The sequence below is a fragment of the Camelus bactrianus genome, chromosome 16 (genome assembly GCF_048773025.1).
Source record: "Camelus bactrianus isolate YW-2024 breed Bactrian camel chromosome 16, ASM4877302v1, whole genome shotgun sequence".
Classification (NCBI taxonomy): Eukaryota; Metazoa; Chordata; class Mammalia; order Artiodactyla; family Camelidae; genus Camelus; species Camelus bactrianus.
In genome coordinates, this window is record NC_133554.1 from 44,855,965 (window position 1) to 44,877,961 (window position 21,997).

At 44.4% G+C, this 21,997-nt stretch overlaps 1 protein-coding gene across 1 annotated transcript; it reads right to left on the bottom strand.

The window, feature by feature from the left end:
• Nucleotides 1-2,628: 2,628 nt before the first annotated feature.
• Nucleotides 2,629-21,410, bottom strand: GOSR2 (golgi SNAP receptor complex member 2). The gene is made up of 6 exons (XM_010958168.3): nucleotides 21,292-21,410; nucleotides 14,127-14,191; nucleotides 12,542-12,650; nucleotides 11,311-11,443; nucleotides 8,749-8,889; nucleotides 2,629-5,647 (listed from the first exon to the last, which is right to left on the bottom strand). The coding sequence occupies exons 1-6, from the start codon at nucleotides 21,318-21,320 to the stop codon at nucleotides 5,486-5,488; spliced, it is 639 nt and encodes a 212-aa protein (XP_010956470.1). The 5' UTR covers nucleotides 21,321-21,410; the 3' UTR covers nucleotides 2,629-5,485.
• Between the last annotated feature and the right edge of the window lie 587 nt (nucleotides 21,411-21,997).

A 21,997-nucleotide genomic window follows, 5' to 3' on the forward strand; every position in this document is an offset into this window, starting at 1 on the left:
CTGCTGCTTGGCGGCCACCAGCAGGGCTGGGACTTGAAACCAGGCATCTGTATCCTAGATTCACGGCTTTTACTGCTGCCTCGGGCCTTTTTAATTACTGCCAGCTGCAGAGGGCAGAGGTTGTTCCCAACCCCTCCGTCTGCCCTGAAATAGCTAACATGGTGCTGGGCATGTGCCGGGGCTCTGGCAGCTGGGTACTAAAGGCTGAGGAGGTGGGAGGGCTTCCCTGCTGCGCCTGGTCAGGCCTATGCCGGCTGTCCTGGAGCCGGGAGACTTCAAGGCCACAGTCCCCTCTCCCTGGGTTAGTCACAGGCGCCTTAGCCTTTAATGTATGTATGGTGACTGACCACCCCGGTTTTCTCCAGCCTGAGGAGGTCACCAGGATTCAGGACTTTCAGCTTTAAAGCCAGGATGAATTAGTTGCCCTCTTTGTCTCTCCCCCACGTGTGGTTGACATATCTTTTCCTCCCACACCTCTCCTTTTACATTAACCATCACTGCTAATCAGGACCTACGAGCACAAGGGTAGGGCATCAGTGGCCTTGAACCTTCTAGCTCCCTCTTGGCTACAACAGCTCAGCTGAACCTGGCACCCATTTCTCAGAAGTCTGTCATCTGCATAGGCGGGGCTTACCAAGTGCCGCCCCCTGCAGGCCATTGACCCAATAGCTATGGAACACCCACTACATGCACAGGATGCACAAAGGTCTCTGCAGGGAGGACACACCTCAACAGCTACTATTCCCCAAGGAATGTGTGATGCTAGAAGGTATGTCAGGGACAGGGGCTTCTTGGAGGTGACGCAGTATTTGAGGGGTGTCTGTGGCACATCCCAAAGGAAACAAAGGAGCAGATCTGCAAAAGAGCATGGTGTGCTCCCAGAAGGCCAAGCAGTCCAGGGAGGATGGACAGCTGGGCAGGGGTGGTGGGGAGGACGAGGAGGTGCACTGGAGTGGGCAGTGACAGGCTGGCCTGTCACACTAAGGTGCTGTCCTCAGCAGACACAGAAGCATCAGTCAATGAGGGGGCCCACCTACCAGGAAGATCTGGCCCCTTCCTGAACCACATAGGAGAATTAAGCTTCCACCCCCATCCCCAGCTGATGTGGGGCAGGAGTTCCCCTGGTGTAGCCAAGGGCAGTCCATTTGCCTTGAGTAGAATGCTCTTGTGCTGGAGCAGTCTTTCTCACCCTTGTCTACACATTACCAACACCTGGACAGCCTTTAAAATTCCGAATGTCCAGGATGCATCCCAAGCTAATTAGATCTGAATGGATCAGGGTCAGGCCCACACGTGGGTATCTTTAAAAGCTCCAGAGGTGATCCTGATGTAGAACCAAGGTTGAGAACCCTCTGTTAGAGGCACGTGGGGCTGAGGCGGGAGAGGGCCTGCTCACAGAGGAGGCCCTATGGTGGGGGGCTTACCAAGGACCTTCCAGAGCCCCGTCACCGCCATTCTCTCCAAAGGCCACATGACAGGGAAGGAGACAAAAAGGAAAGAAGGAACTGGCCCACCAGGAAACACTTTCCATGCTTATCTGCAATATGCTCACGTGCTGAAAGAAAGACTGAAAGGGGAGGGGAGTCCTACAAATTAGAAGGAACTAGGATTTCAGAAGGCGTTTTTTGGCCATGTCCTGAGTTCCAAGGGCCCAGAGCCGCTCCTCAGCAGGAAGCTTTGGATGTAAAAGGAACCAAACCAAACTTGCCCTTGTTCCTTCCTCAAGTACATCAGGCCCAGGGGAGGGTGGAGTTCTGGGCAGTCCAGCCAGAAAGGGTTATGTTGCTCCCTAGTGGCAAGACCTAAGTCCAGCTCCCATTTTCCACTTCAGAAGCTCCCCCTTCAAATCCTCCTCCCCATTTCAGTTAGGAATATACTTCAGAGCAGAGAACCTGCCATGTTAAGGTGAAACAAATGCATTACAGCCCTATACCCAATCCCGGAAGGCTGCCTTGCTCTCCTGCAGCTCGTCTGAAGCACGGGAGGCAGGCAGGTTGGCGCAGTGGTGATGAGCCTGGGCTGTGAAGCTGGACAGAGGGGCCGGTTCTTCTTGGACTCCCTGTGGGGCCTTGGAAAAGTCACTGAAGCTCAGCCTCTTCATCGTCACAACAGGAATGGTACGTACCCTAACTCAGAGGGTTTGTGAAGATTAGAGGAGCAATCTGGGAAAATAACCAGGCCTGACTTTCAGTAAGGGACCCCGGCAAGCTAGCAGTTGTCCAGGCCTGGGCGCTCCTCAGAGCAGACGTGACACTCCCCTCCCCCGTCAGACCAGAACAGGTCATGCTTCTCTCTGCCTGGATCCCGGGGCTCCAAGCCCAGTAGGGATTCCCCAGGGCATTTCTGCAGGGCTTCATGGCTTGCACTTGAGTGTCCTTTTCTTGGTATTGACATTCTACTCTGACTTGTTCTTGGTCCTCACTTCTTTATATTTCACTGTTTTAGTTATTTCCTGTAAGTCTCCTCAAATCTTTTCTGGAATAAGATACAAACTTTCTTTCTTTATTTTGGACTTGATAGGTTTCGCTCTTTACTCACATATGCTGAGCTAGTTCAGCATGTTTTCAAACGCTATAATCTTTGATTAAGACAAAAGCCTCTGTCTAAAAGAGACACATCAGAATTACCTTAAAAGCTTAAAAAATTTTTTTAATTCAAAAGTTCTGAGGAAGACTGAAGGAATCTGTCATTTTTTAAAAGCTTCCCAGCTGCTTCTGACGCAGCCAGCCCCACCCCTGGTCTCAGAGCAATGTTTGGGAATCTCTGGCCTGAAAAATATTAAAAAAGGGGTTAAAACAAAGAATGTCAAATTCCTTTACAAAATATAATTTTCTAGATAAAATAAACTGCAACTTTATTCAATGGATGTGTTTCAAAAACAGTGAGTGTGTAAAGCCAAATTTGTGAGTCAAACCCATTTAAATTCATTAGGGCAAAGAACTAAGGAAAAAACCCGGCAGTGAAGCCATCTATAAAATCAAGACTCTCCTACTTATTTGGTCTGAGTTTGGCTTAAGGTGGTCACACCTGGAGTAAAGGTCCACGGAATGGAGATATTCCCAAGTTCCTTGACAACCCACCTGCCTTAAACCACAACAGGCACACCGAATTCCTGTACAAGGCCACAGAGGCTGCTCCCAGGAGTTCCTGTACCACCCCGACTCCACTAGATGGTGCTCCTGCCCTGGTCTTGGCTCTTTCCCTATACTCTGAGGACGGGCCGCGACAGGCCAAAGTGTGCTTCTCCTGGGGTCCTGAAAGCCGACGTGTGAGAGCAAAGGCAATCACATGATGAAACGAGCTCTCAGTGTTCCAGCATCTCCAGACATACTGTGGCCGCTGTTCCTTAGTTCCGGGTGATAAACATCTGCAAAACTGCCTCCTCAATTTTTATTACAAAGTAGGGAGAATGGCTCTGAAGGTACAGCAGGAAGGGAGGCATTACTTCTGGTTCATCAAGACCAACAATCACTACAAAGGCAGGTGTGGAAATACACTGATGTACATTACAAATAGATGTCACATCAGCCAATAGAGGGCAGAGGGACGGAGGAGCTTCTGCCTCCCCAGAGTTCAAGTCCAAATGGCTTAGCTGCTTCTTGTACATCATCTTCCAAGTGCGTGGTCTGGCTGGATTGCAGATGCCCGGGCTCAGAGCCAAGACCATGCAGTTTAAAAACTCAGTTTATGGATTGCCAAGAGAACTGTGCTGGGTCCCTGGGATGGCAGGGGTGCTGGGTGTGAGAGCAATTTCAAACTGGGCCTCCCCAAAGTCAAAGCCTCAACCCCTCCCTCTGTCCACTCACTAGGCCAGTTTTCACTTTGGCAGGGCCCTCAATCCTTTTATGAAGGGGTCATAGATTCCCCTTTCCTTGAAAACCCAGGGCCCCTCTTTGGCCCAGAGGGTTTGGAGCAATGGAGATCCCACCAAAAGTGTGAGATCAGTACCCAGGAAACATATGTTAAAAATCTGTGACAAGAAACATTTCCCCAAAAGGGATCTATGCGACAGATGTGCCTGAAAAGACCCACACTGCTTCAGAAACAGGTGGGAGGTAAGTAAGGGAGGAGGAAGAGAACACCTACAGAAAAGGGGAAGATGACTGAAGACAGTCCAAATGACAAGAAACAAAGATAGGAAGCACACAGGGCAAGAAAACCAAAGGTGGGGTTAACACTGACCAGGTTTCAGTTCTTCTGGGAAATTCTGAGCATTATTTATGTCTTGCCATGAGACTACGGAGCCTAGAGCTGGTAGGGCCTGTGACAGATGAACACATACGCTAACCAGTTCTTTCTGGTACTTTCAGAGATTAGTCTCATTAAACAGACTGGCTTTAAAATAAATTCCAGAATACCCTGGGTAGTGGTACAGCCTTAATTCAGGGTTGGTCAGAAAAGGAAAAAGGCCCTGGTCCCTGAAAACAGGAGTCTTACAAGGACAAACATACCAGGGACATCTCTAGGGTGGCATCTGCCCATTCTGGCTAGGCAGAATGGAGGCTCGGCTAGCAGTTGCTAATATATTTCTAAGAAGGGAAGAGAATCACTTATGAATTAGAGATGCTAAACCTATTGACTATAATAGACAAATCACTAACCTTAGCCCACAGCTGCTTTCTAAAGGGCTAAGGCCCAGCAAAGCCTGGGCATGGGCACTGGGCTGCAGTCTTGGAACTTTAAAAGGCAACCATTCTACTAAGTACTGAAAAAAAAAAAAATCGGTGACTAGGGTCTTCAGTTTCAAGACTGACCACTCCCAGGGAGTAACAGTGGCCTCACTTTAGAAAGGAGAAACACCCAACAACTATAATGTGGAAAATCTTACTCGTGTCAGCAATAGCGCCAATGCCTCTGTTTCCTCTAGGTAGCTGCTTCCGGGGGAAGGACGACAAGTGTTAGCAGTCAGTTATCTGCATGTCGTTTTGGGGCGGGTGTCGGGGAGTGGGGTGGAGCTAGTAGCAAGAGCATGTGACTCCACCTACTAGAATGGGTGCAGGAAAAGAAGGCCCCTTGCCCCTCCTCTCTGCTTGTGTTCCAGCCTACCTATTAGGAGCCAGAAAGGCCGGAGCATAACAAAGGTGGGCAGCCCTGTCCGCGAGCTCACTGTGAAAGCCTTCCCGGCATGTATCAGCTACGTGGGCAAAACCACCAAAACCACTCTTTTCCTCCCCTTTCCCTCACATCAGCTTCTCCCCAGGTGAGTGAGAGAGAGAGAGAGAGAACAGGTACTTGGTTCATTTCCTAAGCGCCGCACATCTTGGTAGCACGAGTTTCCCCTCCAAGTTATCACAAGAAACAGAGCAGGTCTGAAACTCCCACCAGGTTGCAGATCACAATTACTTCTGAGTGGTCTTCACAGTTAAGACGGGCATACATTTCAAAGGGCGGCGTTCAGGTCCCCCTCTCTCTTTCGCGCACAATCACTCACTCACTCACACTCTCACATGGTGGGAACGCTGTTCAGCCGCCGGGCTTGGCTGGCTCATGTCAGGTACTGCACCACAAGGAACATGACCACACAGGTGAGCAGCATCCCCCCGATCATAAAGTACTTGTCCTGGAAAGCCCGCTTCTCAATGAGGCGCATCACTGTGTTGGACAAGCCCAGCATGTTGGCAATGTCAAGGATCTTCTTCTGAGTCCCCTGGGGCAGACAAGAAGACAAAGAAAAACAAAGATCAACTCGTGTTGCCACGGGTGGGTGAATGTCATCATGAGATGGCGCTTCACCAACAGTCTCTTGGTCATGCCTAAAGCACATAAAAAGCAGTGGCAAGCAGAGAGGTCACTCTCATGTGGTCAAAGGCCTTTGGATCAAGGTCCCAGAGCAAAGCAAGGGAGAAAGAAAAGTCTTTTCTACAAATGTGCCGGAACAACAGGCTATATAATGAGTATCACATATATGTACCACATACATACGCACACATATATGTCAGTATATATAATATACATGTATGTGTTAAAAAATGATCTTTGATTCCTACTACAGATAAAAATTAATTCAAGATAGGTCACAGAATTAAAAGCTAAACCTATTAATAAAGTTTCTAGAAGAAAACATAGGCAAATATCTCCAAACTGGGAATAATCCAGGTGTGTCTCAACCAGGGGATGAGTGAACAATTTATGGTATATGTACAATGGGATACACATACAACGCTGGGCAGTATAAAGGATCTGATTACAGCACGTAGCAATGTGAATGAGTCTGGAAAACATCCCCGAGAGGAAGCAGTCACACACAAAACAGTAATATGAATGCACTAAGTTCAACAACAGGCAAAACTAACATATGGTGAAATAAATCAGAACAGTGGTTGCCTTGGCGGGGAAAGACAGGGGTAGACTGACTAGGAAACGGCACCAGGGACCTTTCAGGGGTGATGAAGATGGTCTAAGCCTTGACAGCAGTGTGAGTTACAAAGGCTATGTATGCATTTATCAAAATTCAATGACTGTATAATTAAGATTTGTGTACTTCACTGTATGTACATCATACTGCCATAAAATTTTTTCAATTACAATATTATATGTTTTAAAAAAAGGACAACATCAAAAAAACTTCTCTTTGCTCCCTGGCTCTAAAATGCTTGCTATCAGCCTGTGCACTTTGTAGAGGAGAAACCTCAGGGATTCTACAGAGGACAACATATGGCTCGGTGTCTACGTTTATGAGACGATTTGAAGAGGGCAGGATGGAACTACAGACACACAACTAACAGACACCAACACAATGAACTAAAACCCCTTATTATAAATGTCACCATCTACCATCCAAAAAAAAGGGCATTTATTCCTAAACCATACAGGCTGCCTTTCCTCTGGGCTTTCTTATTTTCATTTTTAAGCACATTCCATTTCTTACGAAATAATAAACATAAACAAATGCTGGCCAGACCCCAGCTTACACACACATCACCAACTGCATTTGTACAATGGCATCTAACCTAACGCCTCATATCCATCTTTTAAATGAACAACAAAGTAATGAGCAACTGAGAGAAGAGGCAAGAGAAGTGAGAACAACTCCAGGCATCGTGGACAGGAGTTCAAGACCCATGTTCTGCCCTGATGATGATTATCAAGCCTCATCAAGCGAGATCTCTCAAGTCAAACTTTATTTCTACTGGAGGAGACCTAAGACACGTTTTTCCTACAACAGTGATGATAAAAATTATATTCTTGCTGAAGAGTCTGCTTAGCTCTGAAAGTCCAGACTATTTCTTCACCTTATGAAGTTCAAGTTAGCAAGCTTCTAAAATCACCTGAAAACTAACAAATTTTGAAACACGTATTCATTTTCAACCACAAATTTCCCCAAATCAAGGCTCAGCTCCTTCATGCTCCCTCCTAGTCTCCTTTCAAATGGTTTACACAGAAACTTCCTGGACAGAAGTGGGGTGGGAGGCAGGTGGAGGGAATCAACAGACAAAAGACAGGCAGGAGGTGTGCAGAGGAAATGGAATTAGAAACTATCTGTTCCCACTCCAACTGCCCGCCAGGCTTTCCCGTGCTGTCCTTCTGGGGACAGGGTTGGGGCAGAAGTTGCTCAGACTCCTCAGGGATACCATACTTCGGCAAGAAGCTGACATCAGCTTTAACAGTAAGCTCTGACTTCCACTGGGCTGACATGAGTGTGACATAAGTCTTGTCCTGAAAGGGTTTTATTGTTTTTCTGAGATATGGGAAGGAGGCCAGTAGTTTTCTAAAGGAAGGACTGATCATTGTGTATCAGTTTAGATTACTACAGATGACTCTTCTGAAAGGGGGGCACCCACAACGCTGCCGGAGAGCATGCTTCCAGACCACCTGAAGCACCGCAGCCATCAGCAAGAGATGAGCATTGCTCGTGGCTCGCCTGACCTTCTCCCCGGCAGAGACGGCAGGGGCTGCTCAGAAATGGACTGAAGTCCTGCGGAGCTGACAGGCTCAACGTGGGCCAACAAAAACCAAGATAAAGCTCATGCTTCCGAGTGACTGTTTCTCACAGCTCAGTGGCTGGGAGTGCATCATTCACAGGGGGCCACACCCTGACAATAGGCATAGCCCACACCCCACTATCCATCAGGGTTGATACAGGAAAAGGGCTGAGGCTGAAACATCACGACTGACATCAGAGGCTGTGTAATGTTTCTGTAAACCACTCCCAGGAGGTCTGAGTCCCAGCCAACGGGCAGGGCTTCTAGGAATACCTGTGACTAAACGGAGGAAAGAGTCACTGGGGATCAGCGGCACATGCTCTGGAAGCTATGTGCTGCTGGTCAACCAGGGTGGCCCTAAGACCCCCAGCCCACGGGGGCTTCAGTAACTGCAGTACAAAAAGGTCTCAGTTACAAGGGAGTCCACTGCAGAGGCCACACAGAGAGTGAGAGGCCAATGACAGCCGTGTCTTCCTTCTGACTAGAGCAGAGTCTATAACAGAATTTCTCAGTCCATTACTGCTTCCTCTCGTTGCAGCAGTCACTTTCATAAGTTTGGAAAATGAAAAAGACCTGGATACCAAGACATGCCACATTATGATTCACTGCAAGCACGAGAAATATCTCCTGGCAAAAGGAATTGGATTACTTTTGGACTCACAATAATTCAATTCCAACAGAAAGGAGATCCCAAACTCAAAGGCTCTGTCTCACCACCACAATATCACAATTCAGGGATATGTGATCAAAATGTAAAGGCAGGTCCCAAACTGCTGGATAAGGCCAAAACAAAAGGCCCTCCCCCTGTCCCCCAAAGAGCCCCCACCTTCAAGGTCAGTCTCTGGGCCCTCAGTCCGTCCAGGATACTGTGCCCGCCTCCAATGAGGTCATCCATGCCATGGTGAACTTTCTGGAGGGAGGAGTTAAACTGCAGTGATTCATCCATTGGTATGGTGGTGTCAGAGTCCTGTGAAAGAAACGCAGGCACTTGATTAACTTGGCTTCCCGATCAGCTCCTGGGCTCCCACCACCTGACTGCTCTGCTTTGTGGCCAAGGCCAAGTCAGAAGAACAGACAGAGGGAATGGGCAGGAATCTGAGGAACCTAATGGAGATGAAAAAGCAAAGCAAAGATCTGGGGTGGCCTCTGTTCACTTATGGGAAGAGGCGCTCTCCTCAGGTTTATCACTCTCTGAACGAGTTCCACTACACAAGTCTTGTTCACCCCTGCCTCTGAATTCCCACCTCGCTGGGCTTCTCCTAGAGACTTTCCCTGACTACTCGCTAACCCAGCTTGTTCCAAATGCTCCTTTACTTGGCTTCTCCCCAAGGTAGTATTACGTGTTTGCCTTTGTCCTCTGGCTATTTTATCCACAGCTTTTCCCTCTGATTAGACTGAGACTAAGGAGAGAAGAGACCCGGTTTTCTATTAAAGGCCTAACAGTGTTCAGGACGGGACTATTACACCTGAGCAGAGAAGAAAAGTCTGTAAAGAAATGAAGCAAGAAAAAACTAATCTCGATCAGGTGCTTTCCACATTGCGTGCTCTCCACCCTAAGCTCACTTAATCCTCATTCTAACTTTATGCAGAAATTATGATAGTATCCCCATGTTAGATGAAGAAACTGAAGCCCAGAGGTGGAGTGAGTTGTCCAGGACCAGGCAGAGTTGGTAAGTGGCATGAGTCCCACTGCTGAGCGTAGAGCCTGCCCTCTGTTAACCATCCGGTAGGAAGAAACACCAAGGCCGACCCCAGGGCTCCATTTTCACACTGCAAGTGGAAAGGACGCTGAAGCAGGTCACGACCAGCCACAGTACTGTCCTTTTTCCTTCCTCCAGACATCACAAACTCTCCTGCCAAGCAGCACTGTTTTTCCATCATCACGAAGAGGTTAAACCACCTTTTCTTTGCTACTCAAGTTCAGAATCATGTTCCATGTATACATTTTCAATCCCTCCTGCTAACATGGGAGTTTCTCACAGGGAGGAGTCTTGTTTTTTTCATTTAAACACGCTTTACTCTCAGGACCTTAAACAGCATTCTGCATAAGCAGATGATCACTGGGTCAAGACTCCAGTGTTTGAATGAATCAACTAAAGACTTCTTTTCATTGATTTGACAAACGTTTATGGAACACATTTTATATACAAATCCTCCCTACTCTCCCATCTGAAAGGGTACCACTGAGGGGCTATATCTCTCAGAAAAATGTCTTATAGCTCCAGATCGTGGAATGACCAGGAAGAAGATCATTCAGTCAGTTTTTATTAAGGGCCCACCGTATGCACAGCATCACACCAGGCTGGTAAAAAACAGAGTAATTCTGGGTGATCATCCCTGGCCTAAAAAAGGCCTGAATGCCCAATGTCACAACTACCAAAAGCCCACACAACACCTTTTAGTGTGTTGTATGGTGCCTCACACTTTTGAAAGGTGGCTATGCTTACCACTCTACCACCAACACATCCTCATTACACCTCTCAACTGTTAATCATCATTACTTGACTGCTCACGCTAAAGAAACCAAAACTATGCAGGCATATTCTGAAGCTCTTGGAGAAATTTACTGCGAGTGTGGACACAGCAAAGAGAGTTAAACATCTGCAAAGCGGGAAGTGATTTGAATTCTGATGGCAGACTTAGAAAGCTAACATCTCTTTACAAAATATAAACTCTGTAAAAACAAAACAATTAAACAACAACAAAAAACCCCTAAAACCTACCTAATCTGGTAGAATATATTATACAGGACACAGAAAAGGCCAGTATGTTCTACAGCCACGTGCAGGAAATAATCCTACTGAAATCTAAGGACAGGGACGCTGATGCTCTAAGAAACCAAACGTGCAAACCAGCAGGACACTTTCAAATGGGCTCATGTCAAGCAATCCCTCTAAAACGAAGTATCTGTTAACAAATTCCTCCAAATGCTGCTCAGACTAGAGTAAAAACATTTTAATGCATCTGGCGCTGGAACCACACACATACACAGCACAATGGCAACTGCCTGAAGGCAGCTTTGAAATGCTGCCCTCACTAAAAACAGTCTAAGTTCTAATCATCTGTCTCGATCTGGTCAGAAAAACGCTTCCACCATGTGAACTTCCACCTCTCTGCATCGGACCAGTCAAACCAGGTAATTTGCACCTCTGCCCATTCCCTCAACTGAATGGCTTCCTCTTCAGGTTTCTCTGTCAGAGAAAGAGATCCCCTGTTTAGGTCTAGTCTCTGCAGCAACACACAAAGTCCACTGTCACTCCCAGTTGGTCTCCTCCTGCCTGATCGGTCTGCTTCCGACACCCCCTAAACGGACAATGCTCAGAGACCTGAGCTCCAGCTCCAACAAGCTGTCAAGTTCCTGCAGACCCTGCCCGGGCGCCTGGCTTACATTAGTGGTGAAGGTGCGAGACAGAAGCTCCTCTCGCTGTCTCTCCTGCTGTTCCCTTGTGTATCGCCGATGCTGGAAGTTTCTGAGAGCAGTCTGCAGGTGCTGGACATCATACTTTAACTGGTCAACACGACTGGAATTGATAGAGAGATTAAATTCCAGGAGCCCAGAGCAGCAAAACTGAAGGCAGCCAGACTTTGTAACAGGAAAGAAGACATTTCCTTACTTCCCCCTACACTACTCCATGCTATCCACCCCTGCCCCTGCCAAATAATCTGATTTTGATCAACGATGTTGAAAGTAAAGAAGTAGCTTGCGGTTAAAGCAGGGTTGTAGCACATGAGATTCCAGCAGCTTTACTTAAATATCTGCTGGTCTCTGATTCTGGATGCATGACAGGGAATAGGTGACAGGAAGCAGGTTCGATGACCTCTTCCTGACCTTCTAGGGATTATTTCACTCTCCTGGAAGAAGCCCAAGGGCATCTTTGGAGTAAAGCATCAACAAAGTTTCATAAAACTTTTGGGAGCAGGGGCTGGAGTGGACGTGGTGAGAGTGCTTTCATTTTAATTTCGTGGGGGTGTATCAAACATTAGATCAGTATTTCATTAAAAATAGATTGACTAAGGTGATTAAGAGCAAGATACTTCAACCAAAGAATGCAGTGGGAACCAAAGAGAGTGAAATTCCCTAGCAGCATTAGGTTTCAAGCAGCCATGGGTCTGGTCAGAAAAACAGGTCTGGGGGCAAAATTTCAAAATGACGCCAATGAGAAGACACAAGTCTTCTGAGCCACTAACATCAGAGGCTATTTATTTTTTTCTTAAAAATTGAAGTATAGTTGATGTACGGTATCATATACAATATGGTGTACAATATGGTGATTTACAATTTTTAAAGGTCATACCCCATTTACAGTTATTATAAAATATTGGCAGGGGGTGGGTATAGCTCAGTGGTAGATCGCATGTTAGCATGCACAAGGTCCTGAGTTCAATCCTCAGTACCTCCATTAAAAAATAATAAAACAAAATATTAGCTATATTCCCTGTGTTATACAGCACAGGCTTTTTATTCTGAGGGAGTATCACTCAAACAGAATTATGCTCTTTATAGACTTTATCTTTGCATAGTCTCAGTTTTTCAATGTGTAAATGGATTTTCAGAATATTTGATGGCCTTGCTGGGAGAAAGGCCTGATGTGATAGGCCTGGGGTGTCAGAACACTCACAGTTTGGCATTCTGTCTTTTGTTAGGGGGCTCCTTGCTGGACAAAATCTCCAGGCGCTCTAGATGGATGAATATCTGGTCTAAGCTTGCTTGGATTTCGTTTTCTACTACTGCACAAAAGAGAAAAAAGAATAATTGCTGGAAAAGAGATAGTGGACTTAAGTTAGAATGACAAATCAAACATACCTTTTTTCCCATATCCAATAAACTCAAAAATATGTATTTCAAAAGGAGAAAAATGCACACGCTAATGATGATGGAGAAAAATTCAAATTATACTAAGTGACTTTGTAAACACTGTTTCAAAAAAATATATTTAGAGCTGCCAGTGCTATAACAATGCCAATTTTTTAAGAAGCTGAAGATAAACCTGTTGAAATAAATCTCCTGCCTTTAGAAAATAAAATGAACACTTAAAGATTGTCCAAATAAATATTTTAAGTGAAATGCGGTATTTTCTGACACAGAATGTGGTCTCTTTTCCTTTGAGAGTATTCTCAGATATGGGTTATAAATATCTGGTTAAAAAAGCTGCCAACTGAACTCCCTACAAAACATGAGGTTTAAAAAAAAAGGCGCAAAGGGGAAGATTAGTATGTGAACCACAGGAAGAGTTCCCTTAAGAATGGGTAGACTGATGTTGGAGTCCTCAAAATAGACCAAATATCAATAGGAAAAACCCAGGAAAGAATCCATAGAGGTACAGATATGATAAATACAGCATTTTCCTTAACCCTTTTGATAAACAGTCAAAATGACCTCTTTTCCATTTCTAATCATGAGACTGCTGGGAAGGCACACAAAGTCAATGGATCCAAGCTAAACTGGGCACAAAAAAAAAGGCATCCAGATTGCCTCTTGCCCAATAAAGAAATGACAGTAGAGATGGGACATGTCACCTTCCTAGGTAGCTGACAGCTAACAAATACAGTTCAGAACAAGGTGGGGCACAGAACCAAGAGAAGAGGTGCTTTTGGAGCTGCAGAAAGGAGACAGGAGAAAACTGAAGAAATGGGCACGCGACCGTTAAGGGCTGAGAGAAGACAGCTTCCACGGGGGGTGGGGGCCAGTAAAGCCTGTGGGGCCGACTCAGAGAAGGGACCTTTCCTCCTACAAGAGAAGAAACTAACATGCAAAAAGCAGCACTCTGCTCAAAAGAATCCATGGTGTGGGAACTAAACTAATTAATATTGCTGTTCGTTTCTGAATAATCCTCCTAAAAAGCCACAGTTCTCAGCTCAGAAGAAATGACCAATTCCAGTTAAACATCTCTGAATTTTTATGGACTACATTCCTCTAAGGACTAGGTAATTAGATTAAGACAGATGGAGGAAAGTACTTCCATTCCCATAGGGCCATGTCAGGTTGAGTGGAGGGGTAATGGGGGATAAGACTTGCAGGATTCCAAAGGGCAGAATCAGGGAAATCAGTGACTTTGCCATAGGGTTTTTCTGTCCACCCTAACAACAGAACTCATTCCACGCTGAATCATGAAGCCCCTGAGGCAGAAATGCAGTCAGGAAACCCAGCCCATTAGCACCGTGTCATCAGAGAAAGGACTCTGGTCTCCATAGTTAATTACTCACAGTGCAGAGACTGCTTGTCTGCCGTCTCCAGGCGTCCCATGTGAGACTGGATCTCGTGGACCTGCCTATCAAAGGAAGAGGGAGGAAATGAGTGAGACAGGAGTAATCAACAGTGCTTCAGTCAGGAAAGACAATTTTTCTAATGCCAACATCTAACTGATTCAAATTGACAGCATCGCTGAACTGTAAAATTTGTATGTGGCACTTTAGGTCACATGTTTTGGCAGGGTTTCTAATATTTTAACATTAATATTAATAATAATCCTGACAGGAAGCATTTAGTAGTGCTTACCACTGAGACATTCTGCTAAGTCAATAACCCTATGAGGAAAGTACTATTATCATCCTCATTTTGTAAATAAGACAACTGAAGCCCACAAAGGTTATGTAACTCATTCAAGGTCACACACCAAGTGATAAACCTCAATCAGGATTCAGCCAATCGCACTCTCTGTTCTTTGACCCAATGTGCTAAGCACTGGTCTGTACTAGGGAGCATCAAAGGGCAAGAGAGATATAATCCTTGTGCTTGAGAAACAGTGTAATTAGGAACGACAAGCCAGATAGACACGAAAAGTCCCAAGAAGATTTAAGAGAACACTAACACATACAAGTGTAAACAAAAAGGAAGCTGAGGAGCTACGCACAGCAGTGCTAAGTGAAGGCAAGTGAGTAAAGGAGTAGGCTGGGGGAAGCTCTGTGGGCGAAAGCAGTTCTGAACCATTTTGAAGAAGGGAGATGTGCTTTGGTGAAGGAAGAGGTAGAGAAAATGATATGCAAAAAGGCATGTAAGGCATGTCATGTGGGGCACCAGCAGGCTGGCCTGCCTGAAGGGGAGAAGGGGATGAGATTAGTGGAGGAAGCCATCAGAAGAAGGCTCTGTAAGATAGGGATCTCCTGTTTGGTAAACAGCCTGCCCTGGCAATACGAGGCAACTGCCATCTCATTTGGAAACGCAATACTGTACCTGGGACCTCTGGCATGGTTCTGATTATCAGGCCCCAGAGCCCTCTCTGGCGTCTCCCCACGGCTTGACCATGATCACCTTCAGTGAAGCCCTTCCAAGCATCCTCTGTGATCAGTTCTTGGGATATTATTTATCCTGCCCCAACAACTGACTCTTGGTGCTTCTGGTCTCTCCATGTGAGAGCCACATGAAAGAGTTCACTCCTGTGAGCTGTTCTATCAGTTCCAACCCTCGAGGGAACAGTCAGCAATCATTCTTCACCAGGAACAGCACAAACTGTGACCCCAAATTTACTAATGCATGCCAGGAGTCCAAATTTGGTTTGAACCTGCCTCTGGTCTTTTCCAGGACTTCCCTGTGGCCTCTAAACATGATCCATGGCCCCAGAAGCCAGGGCAGCTCTAATGACCTCAGAGTGCTCCTGGGCAAGACCCACGGTCCTGAGAGGCAACTCAAAATCACTGCTAGAGCCTGAGAGACCAAACTGCGACTTCAGGAAGGCAAGTCCGAATCCTTTCGAATGGAGACATGTGGAGATATGGAGGCAGATGTAGGAATGCAGCTTGAACAAACCAACATCTGGATCAGGGTAACCGTGGAAACAGCTATAGTGGATTGACTAGCAAAATGACAGGAAAGAGAATTAAGACTACACTGAAGGCTGGATGTGGGCAGTGAGGTAAACTCCTAATGGTGGTGGGAAAAGAATGGACTACAATAAATGCTGATGGCTTAGTTAGTTATCCATATAAAAAAACACATCTCATGTAACACACAAAGATAAACTCAAGATAGTTTAAAGCCTAAATGTAAAAAGCAAGACTTGAAACTTTCTGAAGAAAATACAGGAGTGCATATTATGACTTCAAGTTAACAAAAGTATCCTTAAACAAGACAAAAACCGAAACTACCCCCCCAAAACCCTACAAATCACAAAATAAAAGACTGATAAACCTGACTACAATAAAACAAAAAGCCTTTTTACACCAAAGGCACAACTAAACAACGACAACAACAACAACAACAACAACAGGCAGAGACTGGAAGATAACTGCCGCAGATAACAAAGGACTAATACCCAGAATATATAAAGAACTGCTACAGATCAACAGGAAAAGTCAAACAAAGCAATTTTCAAAACTGGCAAAGGACAGCTGACAGAAAATAAAACCCAAATGGTCAATGAATATATGAAGAGACACTCAACTTTACTAGTACTCAGGAAAATCCAAAATAAAAATGACATCATATCTCTTCCATTAGATTGACAAATATTTTAAACTTTAAGGATGAGGGATTCATGGCAGGCAAAACAATGGTACCCAAGGGATCCTGAGGAAGACTTCCAGGTTCTACTATAGGACTGCCTTTGGCTCTGTGTTTTAGTCAATATTTTTCAAAAATCAACTGATGATTATGAAATTTGCACATGATTCTGTGCTCTAGTGAATTGTTAGTGTGATTGTGCCATAAAGCAAATATTAACATTTTTCATTTAGGCTAAAGTAGTATGACAAAATTTGTCAGGGATAAGAAGCATTCTGACTTGAGATTAAAAAAAAAAGTCAAATACACAATTATAGAATGGCATTCAATTTTGGGAGCCATCTGCTAAAGGTACCCTACCAATTAAAGGTTTCCCCCAATAAACAGGATGAACAGGATGACTAGGAAAGAAGTCAAGTTATGAAGAATGGTCAAAAGAGCTAGTGATAATAATCCTCTGAGAAAAGATAAGAAGAAACAAAACTAAACTAAAAGGGGGCAGCTGGTGCTCTTCAAATATCTACAGATGAGATATAGGAAAGGAGTGGGCCTGCTCTCTGGTGCTGCTCCTTAAGGGAGACCCAGAACCAAAAGGTGCAAATTTCAAGATGACAGATTTCAGCTCAACACAGGGGAAAAAACATGAACAATTCTCAACCGTCTCTTCAAGAAAAGGAAACAAAGAGTTCCGTGTTTAAACACAGAGTATATGAACTGCCTTGGGTCTTCTAAAGGGTCTTCCTGACCAAAGTGAGTTGGAATGCCAGATCTTGCCGGTCCCTTTCAATTCTTAAATTCCGTGAGGACAGCAGGAGAGATGATGCCAATACCCACAAAACCCTATGAACACTCTTCAACTGGCTTTTACTATTTTCTAAGCTAAAATAGATAACCTTTAAATTGCAGGGAAACATTATTGACTTACATCCAATCTCTATTTGCTCTGAATAAACTGGAAAAGATATAGCTAAAAAAGTGATTCCAATCTCTACATTTCATGCCCAAGAGGAAATAAATGCAAAACAGCAGAGCAAGTATGAATGGCATGGTGGGAACTACCATATACCAAGTGGCAAATCTGTTTTATACTGAATTAGGAATTCAGACAACACACTTGAAGTCAATAAGGAACAGTTGATACACAAGTATAACCTGACAGCGTAGACCCTAGAAATCAGAAGTCCTAGCCCTGCCTAGTGTGGGGTCAATGGTGAAAACACAATCAACCAGAGACTGAGCAGCAAGTAAGCAAGAATCACTGCTGCTGATTTAAAAAAAAAAAAAAAAAAAAAGTCTGCAGAAGATCTAGGAAGAATTCTAAAACAGAACTGCTTTTTAAAAGTCCATGGAACTACTGCTCCCATCCCCACCCCCTCATATACACCCACTTTGCATCCGTGCTGCCTCTGACCAGCTGGAGCAGGGGCAGGGTTTTGGAATTAAAAGATCTGCGCTGAAGTTCTAGTTCCACTATTGTAGTAGCTGAGGGACACTGAACAAGTCACTTAACTCCCTGGTGCCTCAGTCTCCTCAACTATAAAACAAAGTACTGATAATCACAATTATTTAAAGGGTTGTAGATCCAAATGCAATATGAAATTGCTGTGCAACTCCTAAAGAATCATACAGAAGTTTGTTGTTTTTACTTTACTTAAAAGTAGTGGGAACCATCTGGGCATTTTCGCCTCACCCACTTTGCCTCTACTATATTTAGCCTCTCATCAGAAGGCAAAATCAAAAAAAGGAAAAACTGGTCTTGAGATAAGGTAATAGTTTTTAAACCCAGCTGTTCATCAAAATCACCTGGAGAGCTTGTTAAAAATAGAGCTGCTTGTGCCCCAAACCTATTGAATAAGAATCTCTAGTGATAAAAAGGTCTGGGACACTGAATGATCCTGGACAAATATGGGCACCTTTACAAGCACTAGGATCTCAAAAATAGAAGCTTGGCTATTAGCTCCTCTATAAAGTTCATCCTAATGCAGTGTTGTTTAAGTGTAAAATGTTTACTGTTTTTCATCTTTCTTTTTTCATTCATTACTCAGGTAGTTCAGGAGTTTTCAGGATACGTAACTTTAAAATGTTGATGTAATTCCAATGTACTTTCAGGAACATGGCAAGAGATAACTACAAGTTGGGTTCAAAGTTCCAGTAAAATTAAGATGTCCCATTACTATTGTGTCAGTTCAGCTATAATCATTAATTTCTGCAATTGCAAAAGTGAACTGCTGATGTGCACAGGATTCTGTGTTTCCTTTTAAAGACAATCACTGAAAGAAGCCTTACAGTTTAATCAGCCCCAAGCTTTTATTTCATACATGAGGAAAACAAGGTGAAGCAGTCTAGAACCAGAATTCTGAGTTCTGGTTTAGTCCTTGAGGGGAAAGGAGGCATATCAGAATATACTGCAGCATGGAATGAGGTAAAATCCCTGAGGGCAGGGCTGTACCGTCTGCACCGGGAATGGTGCCTGACATATAGTAGGTGCTCAATAAATATTCACTGAATGACTGAGCAACTGTATAGTAAAGGGTCTAACAGTGGTTGGCTAAATCTGGCCCACTCTGTTTTTGTTTAAAAAAAGGTTTTATTGGAATACAGTCACATCTATTTGTTTAAATATCATCTTATGGCTGCTTTCACACTGCAATGGCAGCACTGAGTAGCTGCCACAGAGACCGTATGGCCCGCAAGGCCTAAAATATTTACTACCTGGCTCTTGATAGAAAAAGCTGGTGAGCCCTGCTATAGAGCCCAAGGGTCTACAGAGTCTGAGTGTAGGTCATTTGAGGCCTGCAGAGGTAAGGAGTTCATTTACAGTCCACAAAATTGTTTGGGACACCATTTAGTATTCCTCCTCTAAGTTTACATGGAACTGAGCTACCTAGTTTACTCTGTGATCAGCTACCTGCTGCACTAATAATAGGCTGACTCTGTGAACAAAATTATTCTTAAGACTAAACTGGGTCACAGCCTCCTTAGCAACATCCTTTAACCAAATTAACTAACCAGATGAGACTGTACATCACAGATTAACTTCAAAGCACTACTCAGTCCACTGTGCTTTGCTATTGTAAAAGATCTGCCCTTTCTTAGTAACACGAGCATAATTTTTATGAGAATAGGGTACCCCAGTGTAAGACCAATTTTGTCATTTCAATACTATTACAGAATAGGCTCTATATTTTCACCTGCCCAGACCAAACACTTCATCAATAAAGCAAAAGAAAGAAAAGTAGAAAGTGAAATAGTAACTTAAAGAAATGAAAATGAAACATAAACTTAGAAAATGAAATAAGAGGATCATTATCCTTTCATTCTAATGCTTCAAAGTACTCCTTTAGTTGTGAATTCATTAGGGAGGCAGGTCCCCATTTTATTTCTTTTCCACGTTCTGGGGGTGTGTTTAAGTGTTTTCATCAGCACAAAACTACAGCATAAACTTGGAAGTTGTTAAAATAGAATAGGTATAGGTATACACTCCAAAAAATTGAAAACAGAGACTCAGATATTTGTACACCAATATTCTTAGTGGCATTATTCACAACAGCCAAAACGTGGAAGCAACCCAAGTGTCCTTCAATAGATGAAAAGATAACAAAACGTGGTATGTGTGTATATCCACAAAAGGATATTACTCAACCATAAAAAGGGATGATATCCTGATACATGCTATGACATAGATGAACCTTGGAAACATAATGTTAAGTGAAATAAGCCAGACACAAAAGGACAAATACTGTATTATTCTACTTATATGAGATATCTAGAATAGGCAAATTCAGAGACAAAGTAGAACGGAGGTTATCAGGGACTTGGGGAGGAATGGGAAGGTACTGCTTAATGGGCACGAGTTTCTGTTTGGGATAATGAAAAAGTTCTGAATATGGATAATGTTGATGGTTACACAACATTGTGAAACTACTTGATGTCACTGAACTGAACACTTAGAAATGATTACAATTTTAAATGGTAAATTAAGTGATAATGGTAACTTAAATAAAAATTAAATGATTAACTTTTAAATGGTAAATTTCTGTTATGTATGTTTTACCACAATAAAAAATAAATCATAAAAATCCAAACAGGATAGATATAACCCTATTTCCATATCACACCAAGTTCCAAAAATTCAGGACAATATGAATAAAGGATACTACCAAGAAATTTAAGTTATGAGATGCTAAACCAAAATTCAGTTTCCTTAAAGGTAATCTGTAACCAGATATGAATACCAAGTACTGTAATAATACTGAACGCTATCCGTAAAGCGATTTCTTTGTATAATAAAAACATTGTCTTAAGTATAAACCAAAATCAGAATAAAAGAAAAAAATCACAGTGTAGCAGCAACAAAATGTGGGTCAATCAAGAGTAGACTGACATCATACAGAAGCTGTGAGCTATTGATTAAACTTTGTCTGACGACCTTAACCCAGTGATGAATCCTTCTAAACTGCTTAAGGAGATCCTGTTTGTACTGCTAATTTACCTTCTATCCCATCGTACCACACATGTCAAATCCTTTTTTGTACGTGCCTCGACTCACTAAATTGTAAACTCCTGTGTGCAGGGGCCCTGACTCCCCAACCAGCTCTACCACCCCGGACCACACAGGTGGCAGCTTCTAAACAAAGTATTATAACCTGTAGGTGCGACTTTCCCATCACCTAGTCTACCCAGCTGGTAGTCACGGCCTCGAAGATTCCAGGAGGCATTCGGCCCAATGTCCTCAGGCATCAGGCCGGACCCTCTGATCGCCGTTAACCTCGACATCCCGCCAGAGATTAAGCACTTCCAAGCTGCCCCCACGGCAGCGCCCGAGCGGAAGGACTCAGCCTCCATACTGGCAGATGCCCGAGGCCCCAGCCCCGGGGGGCAGGCCTCGCCCAGCCTGGCTTCGCCCCAGCCCATGCCCGACGCGACCCTCACTTGTGTGTTTGCTGGTACAGCGGCTCCATGTTGCCGGCCCCGCCGGGTCCGCTCTGGCTTCCTCGGAACACGTAGTCACAAACCCGCTTCCGGCTTCCGGTCGCAGGACCCTCCCTCCTCTGCCGGCTAGGGCTGCCTCAACGCGCGCCCGACTGGTGGTGGCTGAGAGAAAAGAAGGGAAACGAGAAAAGAGGCCTAGAGAAGAAGGATAAGTGTATTCAGAGGTTCTGACTCATTTAGGGGACGAGGAAGTATAGATTTTGGCAAGACGCTGTCTTCAGCATTGAGTCAGGCATTGGCAAGGGCAGTCTTAGAATACTGACGTGGGGTCCTCAGAGCAAGGTTGGAGGCCCGCGATGGAAGGCTCTTCCCTGCTGGAGAACGTTAGGAGGGTTCCTGCTTGACTTCGAGTTAAACTGTTTAACTGTGGGCCTAGAGATTTCACTCTTCACTGGAGTCTGTGGCACAAACATCTCCTATTTAGTCCCCTACCCCATTTATCCATGTAATAAACCCACAGTGAATGAGTGGTTACCATGTATCATATGTGCTGTGGGGGAAACCGGTTCTTCCCGCCCTCAGAGAGGTCGAGATATAGAAAAGGAAATAAGATTTGTGTACAAATAAATATCTGCTAGGTGGAAGTCGAAAGAGACTGAGCCGAGCTAAAGTCCGCTCTGGTAGGAGATTCATGAAAGACTTAATG

Bases quoted from the DNA above. Each gene is read 5' to 3' on its own strand.
- GOSR2 (XM_010958168.3), bottom strand. From the start codon at position 21,320: ATGGAGCCGCTGTACCAGCAAACACACAA. The intron at 11,444-12,541 runs GTGAGTGTTCTG...TATCAATTCCAG, and splicing joins AAAAGACAGAATGCCAAACT to TCGTGTTGACCAGTTAAAGT. The intron at 5,648-8,748 runs GTGGGGGCTCTT...TGTCTGCCCCAG, and splicing joins CCCAGAGACTGACCTTGAAG to GGGACTCAGAAGAAGATCCT.